Source organism: Dama dama, chromosome 33, assembly GCF_033118175.1.
Source record: "Dama dama isolate Ldn47 chromosome 33, ASM3311817v1, whole genome shotgun sequence".
In the NCBI taxonomy this organism is placed as follows: domain Eukaryota; kingdom Metazoa; phylum Chordata; class Mammalia; order Artiodactyla; family Cervidae; genus Dama; species Dama dama.
Window position 1 is genome coordinate 66,205,452 of NC_083713.1, and position 20,678 is coordinate 66,226,129.

Here is a 20,678-nt window from a genome sequence, read left to right on the forward strand (position 1 = left end):
AGTAGAATTATTTCTAGTAGCAAACATTCCTGCTGAATGAAATATAGGTTAAAGTTTAATGAATCGGTGTGCACATGTGTATATGTGTGTCTTGTAATCATCTGCAAAACGACCAGGTCTTGACCTTCATCCCCTTCCTCTCCCTTGCTAAACCCAACAGGTTTTAAAGCAAAATTTCACCAAAGAAAAATACTGTATCATAAAGTTAGTGTTCCTATGATTGCATGCCACATGCTAAGAGCAAATTTTACATTTATATCCCAAATTAGCTACTGTGTTTTCTTACATTCAGGAAGATGTATTTTCCTGCTTATGAATAAAATTCAACAAATACAATTCCAATTTCAAAATGAATACCCAATAACAAAGTGCTACCCTTATAAATCCTCGTAGCAAATAGAGTCCTATCCTTGGTGACGAGCATCTATCTCCTTTCCACTTCTCTCCAGCTTCTATTAACCTAGTGCTCTCTGAAACATTTTGGCAGTAATTGCAATGGTTCCTCGGGTTTTTATGAATCTAATTTTAAAAGGATAGGAGACATTATTTTTGAACTGCTTATCAATTTCATGTTGTGTGAGGTTTTACTATAAGCTGAGGGTAAAAATACTCTGTGCTTATTAGGGACGCAAAGTTGTTTGCCGGAGCACCTCGAATTGGCCATCTGTGCTAGGGAAACATGCTGTGCATTCAGTCCCTTCATTAATGCAAGAGGAAAGCATTTCTTCTACCGAAAACTCAAACAACACAAAAATACATAAAGATTCCTGACCTCCTGTCAGTCATTTGATATCTTCAATATCAGCAATTTCTAAACCATATTCTGTGGAAAGGAAGTATCTCTTCATAAAGGGATAGATGTTTAGCCAAAAAGAGCAAGAGTTTATGGGGTGGGTGTGGGGGGAATCAGTGATCAAATAAGTTTGAAGAAAACTGCAAATTGGACCTCAACTCCTTCAGGAAGTCTTTATTTACATAGGATGTTAAATCTTTCATATGATCCTGCAGTGAGGCAGGGACATGTAAGCATGTTTCCCAATTTATTCAACCATGGAATTAGCTTTTGGTTTTATGCTTTTCTTTCAGAAGACTCACTGAATTAATCTCATGGGACACTGGTATTCAGCAGGACTTGAGCGAAGAAATAGTTTCATGTGGGTATGTTTAAGTAATCCATCTAAAGTAAATGTCAAGAAAGAAAAGGATCTGAGTTGGAAATTCAGGTTTATACAAGCACATCCAAGATTGAGTGGTTTCTCAACACTATCCAGAAAAATAGGGTTAATAGTTCTGAATTAAATGTACCCAAAAGAAAAGGTCTCATAGTTGTGTCCTTAATTTGATTGTTGAAATATTTCCAAACATTCTTGATTAAACTTCTGGGATTTTTCTCAGACTGGGTTTAGTGCAGCTCAGACTAATGCTAATGGTCAAGACTAGTCTTTTTTTCTCTGTGTCATATTTATAGAAGTTTAATAACTGATGTTTTTTAAAGTACCTGATCACATTCTCCACACTGTTCGTGAAATACATTACTTGTAAGACTTTAAGCCTACATAGGCTCATGGAGTTTGTCATTCTGTATTAGGCTTAACTATCTGCATTCTTTGGGGGTATAAACCAGAAATGTCTCCTGGTCTATGAAATGATAACTGCTCCCTTATTAAAGCAAGTTTTAAATGCACTCACCAAAGTCATATATATATTTTAAGAACTCACCACCTGGATTATGATCCAGGTCATTCTGGAATACTGTAAGACATTTAGAGATGATGTAATAGTCTATCATTTAACAAAAGCATGATTATCTGCTTTTTGTTTGAGAGTTGTTACTTACCTGTTAAGGTTTTTTTTCCCTTACTATTTATGAAAGCAGTACCTGTTGTATGTTTTAGATTCCTTTAGTTCTTGGGGTAATTTGGGTCTATGTAGTTAGATTTCATTCTAGATGTTTCTCCTCAAAGCCAATTTAAAACTAAATGTGTGTGGCAAGATTCAAGTGGAGATGCTCAGGCAAGAGGAATGTCTGAGCAGCCCAAAGGCCCCTTAAGAATGTCACATTGTGGACATCACCAAGAAGGCTAGGTAAGAGGCTCCTAACTTTCCCTCCTCCCATGGATGCAACAAACATACAGATACACATGGATTAATTCCCCCCAAGATAAATGCAGAAACTAGGTGAGTGACTACAACACACAGGGAGGTTAATACAACAAAATGGGCAGGAAAGGTTGAAACACTCTTGCCATAAAGCCCACCCCTGGCACAATGCCTTACAATCAGGAGAGGACCTTCAACTACCAGCTTCTCCATGAAGAGAGAAGGGTTTGGACCCACATCTAGTGCCCCGACTCTTATAGCTGCCACACTGGGACAGGTCCTTAAATCACCTGTCTCTAAAAGCTGACCAAACATGGCACTCACAAGTCCCACAGGACCATGGTAAACAAAGCAGCAGTTTTAAATAGGCATGTGAGCATTTCCTGTGGCTAGACCCCCAGACTTAACACAGAGAGGTCAGGCAAAAGTGCCCATCTCCCACTCTCTCCAAGGAAGGAGTCTGACTGCATGCTATTCCAGCTGCTGCTACATCTGGGTACTGGCTGGCATCCTCCCAGGAGCCTATCAGTGCCAGGGGACACTTCCCCCCGCACACATGTCTCCCTCTGACTTGCTCAGACAATAAAACCAAGTTGCCAGCTTCTCCCTGGAAGGAGCTTGTACATACATCTAGAGCTACAACTTTTTTATGGCTTCTGAGAGACGGCGCCTCAAATCATCTAGCTCTGAAAGTCAGTGGAACTCATCATCCATGAGTCTCACAGGACTATATAAAACAAAACAAAACAGCAGTTTTGGAATGGGCAGCAAGCATTTTCCACAGTTATCCCCTCCAGGCTCAGTATGGAGGGGACAGACAAGAATACTCATCTTTCAGTGTCTCCTTGAAAGGAATTTGACTGCATACTTTCCCAGCCACATGCTGTCTGAGGATCCAGCTTCTTCTATTCAGCCTGCATGAAGTCAACTAGGATCCTCCCAGGAGTCTGAGAGAGCAGCAGGTACAACCCACACCATCTCCCCTGGCTCATTCCCCAGTAAAACCAAGTCTCCAGCTTCTTCCTGGAAGGAGTCTGTCCACACATCTAGCATTCAACTGTTACGACTGCTTGAGGACCTGGCTCCCAAGTCACCTGGTTCTGGGAACTGACAGGGCTCAGTGTTCACCAGGTCCCCAAGACCACACAAAACAAGCAGGCAGTTCCATATGGGCGCACAAGCCCTTTCAGCGACGTTTCCATCTGACTTAGCACAGAGCAAGCAAAGCCACCAGCTCTTGGTTTTTTCCTGATAGCGCCCAGACTGCATAGCTAAAGTCCTGACTTTTCTAGCTGCTGCCTGAAGGTCAGACTCAGTTAGCCTACACACATCAGGAGTATCAAGGAGGTAAAAAGCCTCCATACAACTATCATTGGATTTTTCAGCAGAAACTTTGTAGACCAGGAGAGACTGGGATGACATATTGAAAATGCTGCCAACCAAGAATATTCTACCCAGCAAACTGATCCCTCAGAATTAAAGAAGAGATAAAGATCAGAGACAAAAGCTGAAGGAGTTCATTACCACTAGATTGGCCTTACAAGAAATGTTTAAGGGAGTTCTTCAAGCTGAAACAAAATGATGCTAATTAGTAATATTGATTTTTACATATAAATTTTTGTACTCAGCAGGTTTACTGAAAGCATTTATCAATTCTAAGAGTTTTTATGGCATATTTAGGGTTTTTTTCAATATATGAGACCATGTCATCTGCAAACAGAGGCAATTTTAATTCTTCTCTTTCTGATTTGGATGCCATTTCTCTTTCTTCTCTAATTGCTCTGAATAGGACTTCTGGTATTATGTTAAATAGAAGTGGTAAGAATAGGCATCCTTATCTTTCTGAACTTAGAAGAAAAACCTTTAGCTTTTCACTGTTGAGCATGCAGTTAGCTGTGGGGTTGTCAAAAATGGCTTTTTTAATAGCAAAAACATAAAAGGAACTCATATAGCTCAATAGCAAAAGAAATCAAATAATTTAAATTTAAAATGGGCAAAGAACCTGAATAGACATTTTTCCAAAGAAGACATACAAGCGTTCAACTGGTATATGGAAAGAAACTCAGCATCACTAATTATCAGGGAAATACAAATCAAAACTGCAGTAAGATATCACCTCGCAGCCTGATGGCTTTTATAAAAAAAAGACAAGATAACAGAAGTTGGTAAATATATATAAAAAAGGAAACCCTTGTACACTGTTAGCAGACATGTAAAATGGTACAACAGCCACTATGGAAAATATTAAAGCAGTTTCCCAATAAATTAAAAAACAGAACTACCATATGACCCAACAATTCCACTTCTAGATATATATCCTAAGAAAACAAAATCACTATCTCAAAGCAATATCTGTATTCCCATGTTGGTTGCAGCATTATTCACAATGGCTGAGGTAAACCCAAATGTCTGTATATATGTGTGTGTGCATAATATTTACATGCAATATTATTCAGACCTCAACAAGAAGGAAATCCTACCCTTTGCAACACAGATGAACCTGGAAGGCACTATGATAAGTGAATAATCCAGACAGAAGAAAGACAGATACTGCATGGTATCACTCATATGTAGAATCTAAAAAGAAAACAACAACAAATAGTGGAACAGTAGTTTCCAAGGCCTGGGAGTTGAGGGAGATGGGGAGAAGTTGGTAAAGGGTACAAACTTTCAGTTATAAAATGAGTTAAGTTCTAAGGATCTAATGTATTGCATGGTGACTATGGTTGATAATACTTTATGGTATAACTGAAATTTGCTGAGAGTAGATCTTGAGCTTTCTCATCAAAAAATAAATAATTATGTGAGGTAACGGACATGTTAATTAACTTTATAGTAAAAATCCTTTCACAATGTATACATGGATCAAATCCTCACACTTTAAACATACAACTGAGTTTTTCAATTATACCTCAATAAATTTGAAAAACAAAAATTTGCTTGTTAATTTGTTTAATAACTGGTTTATGGCCCTAGAAAGAATAATTTGGGCCAATAGAGCAAGCAGATAATCAGGTTCTTCACTTACCCTCCATGAAGTCTCCTAGCATTCTTTTCAAAGAGGAAAACTGCTTAGAGACAGGAGTTATCTTCCTGATCAAAAGACCCAAGATCGTTGCTCAATATGGCTTCTTTCATGCAAGCACACAGATCTAGAGTAACGAACACTAGACTCGGAGTCAGAGAATGTGAAATTTGTCCGTAGCCTACTTGTCAGGAAACATAGAGTACATTAGGGCAGCCATATAATTGTTGTTGTCTAGTCGCTAAGTTGTGTCTGACTCTTTTTTGACCCCATGAACTGCAGTCCACCAGCCTTCTGTCCATGGGATTTCCCAGGCAAGAATACTAGAGTGGATTGCCATTTCCTTCTCTAGGGGATCTTTCCAGCTCAGGGATAGAACCTGTGTTTCCTGCATTGACGGGTAGATTCCTTACCACTGAGCCACCAGGGAAGCCCAGTATATCATTAATTGAATGTAAATTATATTCTTCATTGGAGCCTTCTTAATGATTATGCTAGTACAACAGATATAAACCAGGACTGTCCTCTACAAACTGGGATATATGGTCACCCCAATTCTATCACTAAATATTCTGTAGAGAAACTTCCAACTATAAAACAATGATCCTATGGTTAGCAAACCAGTTTAAAATATTTATCTCTAATGGTGAGAATTGACAAGTGCTTAATGGCTGTTCAAAAAAAAATTAAGATGAAGAGTTTTAAATAGAGCAAAGTTTTCAAAACACTATCTCCTTAAGATTCTATTTTCAGTCTTTCAAGAGTCTTTCAAGAAATTAAGAAATTGTTTTAGTTCCTCTTTCCAACACTTCCACGAATACACTATCCTGAATGCTCTAGTTATTAAACTCTCAGTCACTAAAAAAATGTTTTCCATGTTCTATATTTATGTTTGGTTTTAAAGCAGCCAGTTTTTTTAGGAAGAGAGGAAAGGATGGCAGTGAGAAATGGAGGAGGAGGGACAGGAATGATGACAGATGTCCAGGGCAGGCATCTTCCCCCAATTCCTCTTTTTGGAGTGGACTTGAGATGAACAAAACCAATCCTGTTTCAGAGTGTTTCTCGTACTCTTGTCACAGTACATGACATCTTCAGGTACTGTAACTCTGTTTTTTTTTTTTTGTAACTCTGTTTTTTAGAGATATATGTTTTCCACACAATTGGGCCTCCAAGTGCAAGCCAGCTACTTAGTACCTGTGCCAACTCTGGCCTGCATGACCTCTGCTCTCTAACTCAGACAAGTTGACATCCAAAGGCTCCAATTTCCAAGCTCTTGTGGCAACTGGCTTCCAGGCAAGTCCTGCAGTGGGAGTCAGTGGCAGAAAGAAAAGGGAAAACAGAGTCTTTGCCTTGTTTCTAGCTGTCTCACATGAACAGCTCCTGCTCTTCTCTGTTGAGGTTCACCTTTCTCCTGCAGACCTGGCTGTGGGCTTTGTCCCACCAACCTAGAGAGAGGACTGGCTTCCTGCTGATGCTTACTTCCAAGCTGCTTCAGTCTTTTGCTGGTTCTCTCAGCTCTTTTAACACAACAGCATCAATCTTGTTTTAAAATCCCTGTTTAAAATACTTGAGTAGTTTTTGTTCTCTGGGTGGAAATGATTGTTATAATACTCAGTAAAATAGTGGGTTGTTTCAAGTCTGGAGGAAAACTCACTGGAAGGGCCTTACTGTGAGATAGAATGTGGTTCTCCTACAGGGAACCTTCCCAAGAGTAATTATTCAAAAATGTCACCTCGTGAGTTGGCTTTGTGCTATGCTGTGCTTAGTCACTTCAGTTGTATCCGACTCTTTGCGACCCCATGGACTGTAGGCCGCCAGGCCCCTCTGTCCATGGGATTCTCCAGGCAAGAATACTGGGGTGGGTTTCTATGCCCTCCTCCAGGGGATCTTCCCAACCCAGGGATCAAACCTAGGTCTCCCACATTGCAGGTAGATTCTTTATCATCTGAGCCACTAGGGTTTAGACCTTGCCAAGTATAATATGCAACTCATCGTGCTTAATGTTTGGTCTCTTAAAGCTGAACCACATTGTTCTACAGGAAGATCTGCTTTATCACAGGAGATATATCTTGGAGATTCAGGCATGAAAGAATAAGTGCAGATGTCTCAATAAAAGAAAACTTCATTGACTTACTAGAATTTGTGCATTCTAGATTGAGACCCAAGTAAGAGCAATGTTTTCTTCTGTGAATCAGCACATGCTTTTGTAAACAAAAGTTTGTTCCCATTAAATTGATCTTGTGCAAAAAAAAATTAAAAAAAAAAAAAACTTTAGAAATCAAATAGTGGTTTGCACAAGGATATATCTGAACTTTTCACGTATTTTTACTGAAACAGAAACTACAAACTGTAAGTAGAATATACAAATGATTTTACACAAATGCATTAAAAAAAATCATATATCTTTTACATTAGGTTATTCAGTCGATAATCTTTCCCAAATCATATAGTATAAAAATAAGCAATGTTTCAAATTGCCTCCAAAATTGGGATAATTCTGACCTTGTATTAGAACAGAATTTATAACATAAGTAATTGAATTAATTTTTATATTTAAATTTTAAATATGCCAAGTTTGGAAAATCTGAAAATATTCATTTTATTAAACAGGTGGAAGAATAAAATTATCAGTTTAATAACAAATCTGAGATAAAAGTCTGCATTAAGTTATGCTTAATAAAATCTATCTAAGATTATTCCCTTTAATTTATCATTAACATTTCATCTTCCTACTTTTCATTACCTCTGGCCTTCTAGTTCTAGTAATTAAGGTGACTTTTATATAAAATGATCTCTACTACAGGGATGGGAGTATTTGCACTTAGCTACTGATCACTCAATACAGAACTATCAGATAAAAAAATGTGGCAACTTGACCAGAACGATGCATTCTTGTCTTATGTAAAAATACAAATCACAATTTGTTGACACATGATAATTTCAGCCTTAGTTTACTAACCAAAGGGGATTAAGAATATACTATATACAATTTTAATACAGTTGACCCTTGAACAACTGTCCAGGTCTGAACTGGACAGCTTCACTAACACGTGAATATTGTTCAACAGTAAATACTATAAGGGCTTCCTAGTGGCGCCAGTGGCAAAGTACCCTCCTACCAATGCCGGAGACTTCAGAGATGGTGGGTCTTAAGAGATGGATTCTATCCCTGGGTTGGGAAGATACTCTGGAGGGGGAAATGGCAGCCCACTCCATATTCTTGCCTGGAGAATCCCATAGACAGAGGAGTCTGGCAGGCTACAGTCCAGGGGGTCGCAGAGTCAGACAGGACCAAATCAACCAAGCACAGCACAGCACAGGACCATAAGGTCTGTGGTTGGTGAACACACAGATGTGGTGGGACCGTGGGTACGGAAGGCGATGATAAATTACATGCAGGTGAACCCCTATGCTGTTCAAGAGTCAACTGCATAGAAAATATCTAGGGAGCAAAACAAGCTTCCACAAGAATGTACCAGGGTGACTACAAAGAAATGCGAAATAAATACATATTCCTGGTCCCACAAAAATACTGCTGCCTAATCTCTTAACACTAATCTGAATATGAAGACCCACTTTAGATTATACTAGATGAAGTTTTACCTTACATTGCATCCTGACATTTGACTTTTTTTTTGTTTTGCCACTACCAGATTTTTCATGTTATACTAACCAAGGGAATTAGCATTTCAATGTCCTATCTGCATTCTTACTAGCCTCTTTCTGCTCACGTTTTTAAAAATAGGTATTTCAAATGCAGTCGGAGCCTACAACATAAGGGGAAAGCTCTCCCACCCAAGTCTCCAGTGCTCATCTTGCAGGCCCCCAGCAGTCTGCAGTGTAAGGAGACCATTATGGATGGATGCAAATGTTTTATTCAAGTTCCACATATGTCTCCAAACTCCAACCAATTAGCCGCATATGCTTTTTGTTATGTTATATGTACTCATCCCCATATTTACTCTATAGATTTAGATGGTAGGTGAGAGGGGAGGCAAAAGGACCCTAGTTGTGATTATTGTCTTTAATAAGGTGGAATTAAACAGCACAACACATCTAATAGCATTTTAGCCCAGTACTTTGAGCATCCCCAAGTTTTCAGATTATAAATTCACAACAGTGAATAAAACACTAGTGATTATTTTTAAAACATTGAACAATTTCATGCTATAAAAATTATATGCTTACAATTTTAGCTTGAATTTGTTTTCTAGTTTATTTAACACTGTCTGAAAATAAAGGAAATAATGAAAACTATATATTTGAGAATGCCTTATAGGAGGCAACATAGTACAGATTTAACAAGGCCAGTTACTTAGAAAAGTGTACCCATATATCTGATACCCTCAGCATCCAGAAACCATCACAAATTCAGATACAACTTCTTCAATGCTGCTTTATAAATCTGACTGAAAACTTTTAGAGTTTAGATGCTGAGCTGTAACAAAAGCAAAAAACAAAACTATGGTCTATGCAATGTTACCACCACACCACTCTATCAAGCACCAAAACACTGTTTGGCATTGTCTCTTAAACTAGAGAACTTTCAGACACATAGAACATGAGAGTTGACAGGAACTTAGAAGATGCTAAGTTTAGTCCCTTACTTTCCACTTGAGAATAGGAAGGGAAGAATGAACCAAAGGAATCAGCATTTATCGAGTCTCAGGTATGCAGGACGGGGCACTTCCAACTTGGCTATCTCATTTCCTACAGTCCCAGGTAGGTAGCATTAACCTCCATTTTACAGCTAAGGAAATGCAGACCTATCTGGATTAAATGCCTCCCAATAAATCCACTAATGGAGAACAAGGGGATACCATCTTCAAGCTACTGCTCTTTCCTCAGGGTCAGTTCAGTTCAGTTGTGTCCAACTCGTTGAAACACCATGAACTGAAGCACACCAGGCTTCCCTGTCCATCACCAACACCTAGAGCTTGCACAAACTCAAGTCCATCAAGTCAGTGATTCCATCCAACCATCTCATCCTTTGTTGTCCCCTTTCCCTCCTGCCTTCAATCTTTCCCAGCATCAGGGTATTTTCTAATGAGTCAGTTCTTCACATCAGGTGGGCAAAATATTGGAGTTTCAGCTTCAACATCAGTCCTTTCAATGAATATTCAGGACTGATTTCCTTGAGGATTGACTGGTTTGATCTCCTTGCAGTCCAAGGGACTCTCAAGAGTCTTCTCAAACACCACAGTAAAAAGAAAAAAAAAAAAAAACCCAAAGTAATGGTTCTGTATCTGGGCCCTAAGTGGCTTCATATAGGGGCTTTAGAGGTTTCATAAAGTCCCTGATGCTGGGAAAGACTGACAGCGTATGGAGAAGAGGGCATCAGAGGATGAGATGACTGGATGACACCATCAATTATTATTTTTCTTTATTTTCAAGTACTCTGCTTAAATATTTGACTTTTATAACACCTTGAAGATTCAATAAAAATAAAAAGTAACACACACACACACAAAAACAAAAGCATCACTTCTTTGGCGCTCAGCTTTCTTTATAGTCCAACTCTCACGTCCATACATGACTACTGGAAAAACAATAGCTTTGACTAGATGGACCTTTGTTGGTAAAGTAATGTCTCTGGCTTTTTAATATGCTGTCTGGATTGGTCATAGCTTTTCTTCCAAGGAGCAAGTGTCTTTTAATTTCATGGCTACACTCACCATCTGCAGTGATTTTGGAGCCAAAAAAATAAAGTCTCTCACTGTTTCCACTGTTTCCCAATCTATTTGCCATGAAGTGATGGAATCAGATGCCATGATTTAGTTTTCTGAATGTTGAGTTTTAAGCCAACTTTTTCACTCTCCTCTTTCACTTTCATCAAGAGGCTCTTTAGTCCTTCTTTGCTTTCTGCCATAAGAGTGGTGTCACCTGCATATCTGAGGTTATTTATATTTCTCCTGGCAATCTTAATTCCAGCTTGTGCTTCATCCAGCCTGGCATTTCATGTGATGTACTCTGCATGTAAGTTAAATAAGCAGGGTGACAATATACAGCCTTGATGGACTGCTTTCCTGGTTTGGAAACAGTCTGTTGTTCCATGTCTGGATCTAACTGTTGCTTCCTGACCTGCATATAGAGTTCTCAGGATGCAGGTCAGGCGGTCTGGTATGCCCTTCTCTTAAAGAGTTTTCCACAGTTTTTTGTGATCCATAGTCAAAAGCTTTGGCATAGTCAATAAAGCTGAAGTAGATGTTTTTCTGGAACTCTCTTGTTTTTTCAATGATCGAGTGGATGTTGGCAATTTGATCTCTGGTTCCTCTGTCTTTTCTAAATCCATCTTGAACATCTGGTAGTTCACGGTTCACGTACTGTTGAAGCCTGGCTTGGAGAATTTTGAGCATTACTTTGCTAGTGTGTGAGATGAGTGCAACTGTATGGTACTTTGAGCATTCTTTGGCCTTGCCTTTCTTAGGGATTGGAATGAAAACTGACCTTTTCCAGTCCTGTGGCCACTGCTGAGTTTTCCTAATTTGCTGTAATACTGAGTGCAGCACTTTCACAGCATCATATTTTAGGATTTGAAATAGCTCAACTGGAATTTCATCACCTCCACTAGCTTTGTTCCTAGTGGTGCTTCCTAAGGCCCACTTGACTTCGCATTCCAGGATGTCTGGCTCTAGATGAGTGATCACACCATCGTGGTTATCCAGGTCTTGAGGATCTTTTTTGGATAGCTCTTTTGTGTATTCTTGCCACCTCTTCTTAATATCTTCTGCTTCTGTTAGGTCCATACCATTTCTGTCCATTATTGAGCCCATTTTGCATGAAATGTTCCCTTGGTTTCTCTAATTTTCTTGAAGAGACCTCTAGTCTTTCCCATTCTGTTGTTTCCCTCTATTTCTTTGCATTGATCACTAAGGAAGGCTTTCTTATCTCTCCTTGCTATTCTTTGGAACTCTGCATTCAAATGGGAATATCTTTCCTTTTCTCCTTTGATTTTTGCTTCTCTTCTTTTCACAGCTATTTGTAAGGCCTCCTCAGACAACCATTTTGCCTTTTTTGCATTTCTTTTTCTTGGGGATAGTCTTGATCCCTGTCTCCTGTACAATGTCACGAACCTCTGCCCATAGTTCATCAGGCACTTTGTCTATCAGATCTAGTCCCTTAAATCTATTGCTCACTTCCACTGTATAATTGTTAGGGATTTGATTTAGATCATACATGAATGGTCTAGTGGTTTTCCCTACTTTCTTCAATTTAAGTCTGAATTTGGGAATAAGGAGTTCATGATCTGAGCCACAGTCAGCTGCCGGTCTTTTTTTGCTGACTGTATAGAGCTTCTCCATCTTTGGCTGCAAAGAATATAATTAACCTGATTTTGGTATTGACCATCTGGTGATGTCCATGTGTAGAGTCTTCTCTGTGTTGTTGGAAGAGGGTGTTTGCTATGACCAGTGCATTCTCTTGGCAGAAGAGGCCATGCTCAGTAAATCTCTAATCCTCCTTTTGAAGGAGGTTGCCATTATCTTCCAGAGAAGGCAATGGCACCCCACTCCAGTACTCTTGCCTGGAAAATCCCATGGACGGAGGAGCCTGGTGGGTTGCAATCCATGGGGTTGCTAAGAGTTGGACATGACTGAGCGACTTCACTTTCACTTTTCACTTGCATGCATTAGAGAAGGAAATGGCAACCCACTCCAGTGTTCCTGCCTGGAGAATCCCAGGGATAGGGGAGCCTGGTGGGCTGCCGTCTATGGGGTCGCACAGAGTCGGACACGACTGAAGCGAATTAGCAGCAGCAGCAGCCATTATCTTCATTACCTCCACCAGCACTTGGCTTCAGGTCAAACAACAGGGAGGGAACACAGCCCCACCCAAGGGAGACAGAAAATTGGATTTACTGAGCATGGCCCCACCCATCAGAACAAGACTGTTTCCTCAGGATAATGATTCACAAATGATTCCTAGGACCAGCAACAGGAGCATTACCTGGAAACTGTTAGACATACAAATTCCTAGGGCTTCTCTAACAGTGCTTAATCAGAAACTGTGGAATGGGGACCAGCAAGCCCTGCAAGTGGTGCTGGTGAAATCCTCAAGCTTTAGAGCCACTGCTCTTTTAGCACGTTGTCTCTCAAAAACTCTACTTGGAACACGTATATTAAAATACATGTAATTTTACACTAAACTACTGCAGAGGTCACAAGAACTTAGTGTATTACCCTTCATACCAGAATATCATGACATAGATAGCCTTCAACAAAATTTTGCTTTGGATGTTACATGATCTAACTGACACTGAATTTTTTTGTTGAGAAAAAAAGAAAATTGAGAGTTATTCTGAATAAACAAATACTGGCAGTAAGATTCTGAGACTGTTTCACCTTATTTCTAAAATAAATAAGATTCTTGAAACAGAAATCTCTGCCTGTCTTACAAAGATCCACTGAAGTTAACAAATACCAGTGCCTAACTTTATTATTACTTGCCATTATTAAAACTAGGTATAGGAAAACCAAGTAGGAATTTAGTGAATTACCTTGTGCAAAGTTTCAATTTGGACGGTTTTCTTTTCCACCTTTAAAATATTAGCATCATGAAGGAAATCCTGTTATCATCTGAGTACTTCTCCACTCCAAACCCCCATATGAAAAATAAAATCATTTATGTTACAAAAATTCAAAATGTTCTCATTGGAGATTTTGCCATTTCATTTTAGCATTTTGGCAAATATGCCTAAGCAGAGAATACTAATTTCTTTTCATATGCAATTTTCCCTTAAATATATGGCAATGATTTCATTAGCTGCCATTCTAATATGCATATTTCATATAGGAAATTTATAGGAAAGCATTGTTTTATAAATGCAATGACATTAAAAGATAAGTTTCCAAGATACATAAAGCACAATTTTTTCTTAGGAAACAAAAAAATCACAATGAAAATAAGGTAATCATTAAAATGAGTTAAAATTAAAATAGAGATTTCAATTATCATGTAATCTTGATGCCTGATGACAAAAAAAAAAAAAGTTTTATGTTAATATAACAGTAAATTCTCAATGGTCATTATTTGCTTCAAATTTATAACGAACCCCTTTTCTATCTCCAGTTTTTCAAAGGTTCCCAATATTTAAAAGGAAATTTCCTATAGAGTACATATAGAGTATGAACTATGAAATACTTGTTATTAATTTTTCCACAGATTAATGAAACTAATAGTACAAAAAAGGAAATGGGGCGGGTCTAAAAATTGCAAGTCTTAAAAAATGTACCTCAATTTATCTGAATGGAATCTTTGGTTCATGACATACTAAAGTAGAACCCTACCTTCAAATTCTGCACGTACGCCTTGTGTCTACTGAAGAAAAGCCGGCACACAGTTGTTAGCCATATAAGTTACATCTGCAGATGTCACAAGTAACAATCATTTCTTAGGTTTTTTTTTTCACTCTTCTATAATATTATTTAGTAATAACTATTTCAAAAAGAAAGTAGGCAGAAATGATGCAGGATTACAACAACTAGAATTGCTTGATATAAAAATAACATTTCATTTATTTGCTAATATGATTCTCGGAAATATATTTTAAAATTAATTTCCTACTTTATCCTTCTTTAAGGACATTTTGTTTCCCCAACCAGCACACTGAGAATTAGTGTTACAGACCCTACCGAAGTGCCTTACAAAGAACCTCAGATTCCACAGAAGACATACTTTACATCCCCAAACTGGCTCTGCAAAACCGACTATAAAGTAGGCATTAGCATTCTTCCTGAAATAAGACTGTGTAACTCTGAGAATATTCATTTTACCTTGTGAGCTCACTTCTATAGAAACAATGAAAATTATTCGTTCCCTGCCAGTGGAAAAATCAGTTTAAGGGGTTAATCAGGCTGATAGAAGTCAATAAAAAAATAAATTTTTTAAAAATCAAAACTTATTTACAGGAGTAATTATAGGTGTCTTATGCACCGCTAATGGCTTTTCTAAGCTTCAAAAAGCATTCACCTAAGCTTTTAAAGCTGCCTCGTTTTTCGGTTTTGTTTTAATAGAGATTCTGAGGTTCATTTAACAGAAAGTCTGACAAAACAGCAGACTCCCTTTCATCAAGGTCATAATTTGAAACATTATACAATAATGGGATTTAAATTATGTATGGGAAGAAAAGTAGAAGACTGAAACAAGGTATTAGAAATCTCTATTTTGGTCTTTAGATTCAGAAAAATATAATCACAGGCCAACACTGTCCCAACAGAGATGAAGGACATTAGCAAATGCTTCAGTGTAGCCTCTCCCAATATTTACAAAGGTCCACAATGTGACTGCTGTCACCCTAGAGCCCTGACACCTAGATTTCCAGGTAATCACAGCATGGAAGTAATCTACCATAACTTATTTCTTGAGAAGATGAACCCTCAACTACAAAGATGCAGGAAGGAAGTCCTCAACTGCTCATTTGCCATGGTTACAGTATTCAAATATAAAAATCATTAAGATAAATATAACTAGGAGAGAAGATAATACTGCAAAGCAGTAGTAATTCATACTTTCAGGTAAGCAATAACACTGCTTCCTTCTAAAGAGGCTGCTCATTGATAAAAAGCACAATAGCCAAGTGGAAGAAGACCCTCTCAAGATTTTTCCAATATATTAAGAAGGTTTACTACTTCTTGGAATCCTGAGTGACAACACATGATCTGTACGGCATATGAACATAGAGCACATGGACAAATAAAAACTTTTGACTTTAATTTCTTTTCCTACCATATTTAGAGAATAATTTAATTTCACCATCACTGTTTCAACTATTTCATCCTGTAATTGCCAAGAGGTACCGGCAAACTGTCAAAACAGCAAAAATAGAAAGTAGAGAGGTATACAGATAATAAATTTCAACCAAACTTAGTCTTTGAGCAACTTAAATGTTACTTCAGTAGTTCTTTCCAGGATAAAATTTCTTATAATTCCACATTCTTTACATGCTTTAACCTGTGTCAAGCTAACAAAATCAATTATGATTTTCAGCATAAGATTTATTGGTGGCACCAAATAGGAGAACAGATGTCTATTTTTTAAATTTAATGTTAGCAAGAAACAAGTCTTTTAAATTAATGTAATATAAAAGTTCTCAGGACAAGCTAAACTTCACTTTAGACTTATAGTAACAACAAAGCAATTTTAAGATTATGAATAAGACAAACTGAAGCTAAGCATTACAAAGGGAATTCTTAAAAATCATAATTCTTTGAATTGAATCATAATTCAATTCTTAAGAAATTCTAAAGAGAAATGAACTAGTCTCACAAAACTTGAGAAGGAAATGGGCTCTGATTAATCAAAAGACTGAATGGATCTGGGATATACATTCATCCTCTGAGGTCTACAGTGAGTAAAGTCCAGGAGCAGCTGCACAATAAGGACGTAGATCTAAGAGTTAAATCAGGAGTATTTTATAATTAATTTAATCTTGGTAGAGGAAAAGTTCAACTGTAATTTTTAAAGTAGAATTTCTTCTTGCCTTCTTTCTTTGGTTTTTAACCATAAAAATTTATTTAGGAAAACTAAAATTATTTTAAAAAGAGACATCCAGTTCTAGTACAATTTTGCATATTTATATATGAAAAAACCAGAAACCAATTGGTAGATCTGTAATACACACACACACATATATATATAAACATTTTATTTTAATAATACTTTATCACTTCAATTTACATCATTCCATTATGAAAATGTTTAATTGAAGAGAGGATATTTCTTCAAAACTCTAAATAAGCAGAGCTTTATCAATTAAACTTACAGCATTACAGCCTTTAGAAATACATAATTCTTCATTTTACAGTAATACTTCCCCTTTAAAAATTCGTCATGGTTTGTCACAGATTTAAAGTACAAGGCACCTAATGCTATGAAAGGATAATACAGTATATGCAGTGTAAATGAAACAGATCTTCTGTCAAACGTTGATTCTTTTTAAAGTCCTACCAAATTTGTGTGAACATATCTGTTGCATAAATTAAACATTTTTTATTAATTTGTAATATTCTACAAAACTCAAAAATATAATTCGTACCTATTATAGGCAGCTTATTTGAGCATTTTACCTGTAAGAAACACTGATCTATATACTTAAAATGATTTCTGAAAACATTTTCCTAATATAGTCCAGCATTTAACAAATAATATGTGAAAATAAAGTCTCCAGAACATTAAAATTTTATCCTTTGATTAGTTCAAATTATTTTATCAGTTGAATTCCTTGAGATGTATAAGGCAGGTTGGTCCTTTAGATGGACTGTAGACTGAAATTTCCTATAACTGTAGTGGTATGTACACAGCTACATAGCAAAGTACTTCATTATGAAAATGAAGACAAAAGATATGAGGAAAATATGTTTTAGAGTTCCAAAGAACTGAAACTGTTATTTTTCAGACTAGGCACTGAAACATTTTTCTACAAAAACTTGCCAGAGATTGTCTCTTCGCTGTATACTATTCCATCACCAAGCTAAAAATAAAAATAAACACATAATCATCATTAGATTACAACTGTCAGCTTTAATTTTCTAATTTATATTTTAAAAAGCAAATTATCTTAACATTGAAATATATATCAAATACAGTCTATATACTTAATAACTGGATACTAGAACTTGAGGTGAGTACTAAGGACTGATGTTAAGTGAGTTCTACATGTTCACTGACATCTAATGCTATTTTAAAGATCACAAAATAACAGTTTTACTCATAATACATCCTACCATTATCCCTGTGGAGACAAAGACTCCTCTAACCCAGCCTACCTTATTCTACTCTATTGTAGTCTATCTTCTTTAGTCTTCACTATCTTCTCTTTATCCTGCTCTCACTTCCAAAAATTTCTGGGTGAGAGTGGGTATGAACGTGAGTATGAAAATGATACACAGCATACCAGGGAGGGAAAATGCATAAATTAAAACATTCAAAAGATTGAAAGAGGGACTTCCCTGATGGTTCAGTGGTTAAGAATCCACCTTCCAATGCAGGGGATGCAGGTTCAATTCCTGGTCAAGGAACTGGATCCCACATGCTGTGGGGCAACTAAGGCTGTGCCCTGCAACTAGAGAGCCTGTGCACTCAAGAGCCCATGCGCCGTATCTTGGGAGAAGCAAACCTGCCTCCGTGAAAGACCCCAGGTGTAGCAACTAAGACCCAACACAGTGAAATAAGTAAATAACATATTTTCTAAAAAAGCTTTAAATACCTATTTGCATTTTAAAAAAATTTAAATATGGCAAAATACATATTTAGTTCTACTATCTCCAAAACCTCAGGAAAACGACAATAAAGGGATTTTCTTTTAACGGTTTAAATCACATGGACAAAGAACAGAGACAAGAATATAGCAGCTAATTCTTAGTTAGCAATGAAGAAATACAACCACGTATCTCTGTAGGGAGAGGTAAAGAAACAACTAAAAATGCATGCTAAGTCGCTGCAGTCATGTCCGACTCTGTGCGACCCCATGGACAGCAGCCCACCAGGCTCCTCTGTCCACCGGATTCTCCAGGCAAGAATACTGGAGTTGGTTGCCATTGCCTTCTCCAATCTGAGGTCCCTGCTCAGCCTGCTCAGCCTCAACTAAAAATGTACAACTAAAAAACAAAAAAAATGTACAACTAAAAATGTACTAAAATTGGTACAAAGTTTATAGAAAAAGGCAACTAGATACTCAGATGCCCTCCCCTCACTTTTCACAGCTAGTCAAGTGCCTCTTCTCTATCCCAGGGGAAGATCTAAGGTTAATTCTCTGAAAGGGGTAGGAAGAAAGGGTCTTGGACTGGTTAAATGCCAGGCACAATCCTACACGGTTCAGGAAAAATAACATTGATATGGTCATAACTTGGTAAACACTGATAACACATCTGTCCAAACCACACGGTAACTATCCTGGATGATGAGGAGGAAGGAAGGCAGGCAAGTGGAGTGGGAGCAGAGGAGGGGGAAGCTGAAAGTAACCTATCTTACACTGCCATAGTGGGGAAATCAACTGAAGATGCCTGAAACTGAGAAAGCAAGAAACAGAAGTATAAGCATGGTACTTAGATGGAGAGGAAAATACAGAAAGAATCAATGAGGAGTTTAAAGGGACTCCTCAGGGTGGGAAAAAAAATGAGAGCAGTATAGGCAGGGCAGGAGACAAGAAGTCTTGTAGAACTCTTAACTCTTCACACTATTGCATGTATAGCCATCCTAAGAGTAAAATCTAGAATAAAAAGTGACCAATCAGGGGTTCCCTGGTGGTCCAGTGGTTAGGAATCCGCCTGCCAATGCAGAGGACACAGGTTTGATCCCTGGTCTCGGAAGATCCCACACACCATAGAACAACTAAGCCCACGTATCACAACTATTAAAGCTGCAGGCCCGAGAGTCTGTGCTCCATAACAAAAGAAGCCACCACCACAAGAAGCCCATGCATCGCAACTAGAGAGTAGCCCCCACTTGCGGCAACTAGAGAAAGCCCACACATAGCAGTGAAGACACAGCAGCCAAAACACAACAAAACTCTTTCTGTCATGTAAGAAATATAAAAGATACTATTTCTTAAAATTTAAAAAAAAAATGTTCTCGAAACATTGTTAAGTGAAAAAGCATAGTCAGAGAATCAGGATATGTTGGATGTATCATGCCAGTTATGGTAAACACACACATGCATGGAGAAAGGACTGGATATGCTTGGGAATCACTTATTTGGGTCAGGTACCATATTTCATGTGTTTTAAACTTACCAAGTATTTAATACTTCTAACTACTTTGTGAGGGAGGTTCTTCCGCAACCCCAATTCACAGAGAAGAAAACTGAGGCACAATGAGGTTACGAACCTTGCATAAGGTCACACAGCTAGTACACACAAAGGCTGGAATTGGATCCCAGGCAGTTTGACTCTAGAGTTGGACTTTCTCAGCCTCTAAGCTGTATCAACTCTCAAAGAAATTAATTATAGGAAATCGATTCTGTATTTGAGCAATACAAGAATAAGGACCTGGGCTTCCCTAGTGGTTCGGTGGTAAAGAATCTGCCTGTCAATGCAGGGGATGTGAGTTCGATTGCTGATCTGGGAAGATCCCACAAGCTGTGGAGCAACTAAGCCTGTGTGCCACAACTATTGAGACTGTGCTCGAGAGCTCAGGTGCTGCAACTAATGAGCTCAGATGCTAGAACTACTGAAGCCTGTGTGTTCTAGAGCCTATTCTGCAACAAGAGAAGCCACCGTGATGAGAAGCCTGTGCACTGCAACCAAGTAGCCCCTGTTCACAGCTAAAGAAAAGCCTGCACAGCAACGAAGACCCAGCACAGCCAAAAATAAAAATAAATACAATTTTTAAAAGAATAAGAACCTTATTCAGTACTAATGTCCACTAACATACAAACCTGGACTATAGCTAACTAGCCCCATCCTCCTGAGAAACACCATGCATAGGAATGAGACTCTCACACTGTTCACTGTCTTCTGGAACCCTTAAAAAAAAAAGAAAAAAGAAAAAAAGACAATAGTTAGGAAAGCTTTACACCTGAAAGGAACTTTTACAAATGATCTATTCCACTGGCTAATGC

The 20,678-nt window shown here is 37.9% G+C and overlaps 1 protein-coding gene across 3 annotated transcripts in view; it reads right to left on the reverse strand.

The window, feature by feature from the left end:
- Positions 1–16,751: 16,751 nt before the first annotated feature.
- SLC35F5 (solute carrier family 35 member F5) overlaps positions 16,752–20,678 on the reverse strand; it is a 38,365-nt gene continuing 34,438 nt past the window's right edge. For all 3 annotated transcript variants that reach the window (XM_061135628.1, XM_061135626.1, XM_061135627.1), the window contains exons 15-16: positions 20,496–20,582; positions 16,752–17,591 (exon numbers count right to left, since the gene is read on the reverse strand). In XM_061135628.1, coding sequence (XP_060991611.1) covers positions 20,507–20,582 — 76 coding nt within the window. In that variant the 3' untranslated portion in view covers positions 16,752–17,591; positions 20,496–20,506. The remainder of the gene's footprint in view (positions 17,592–20,495; positions 20,583–20,678) is intronic.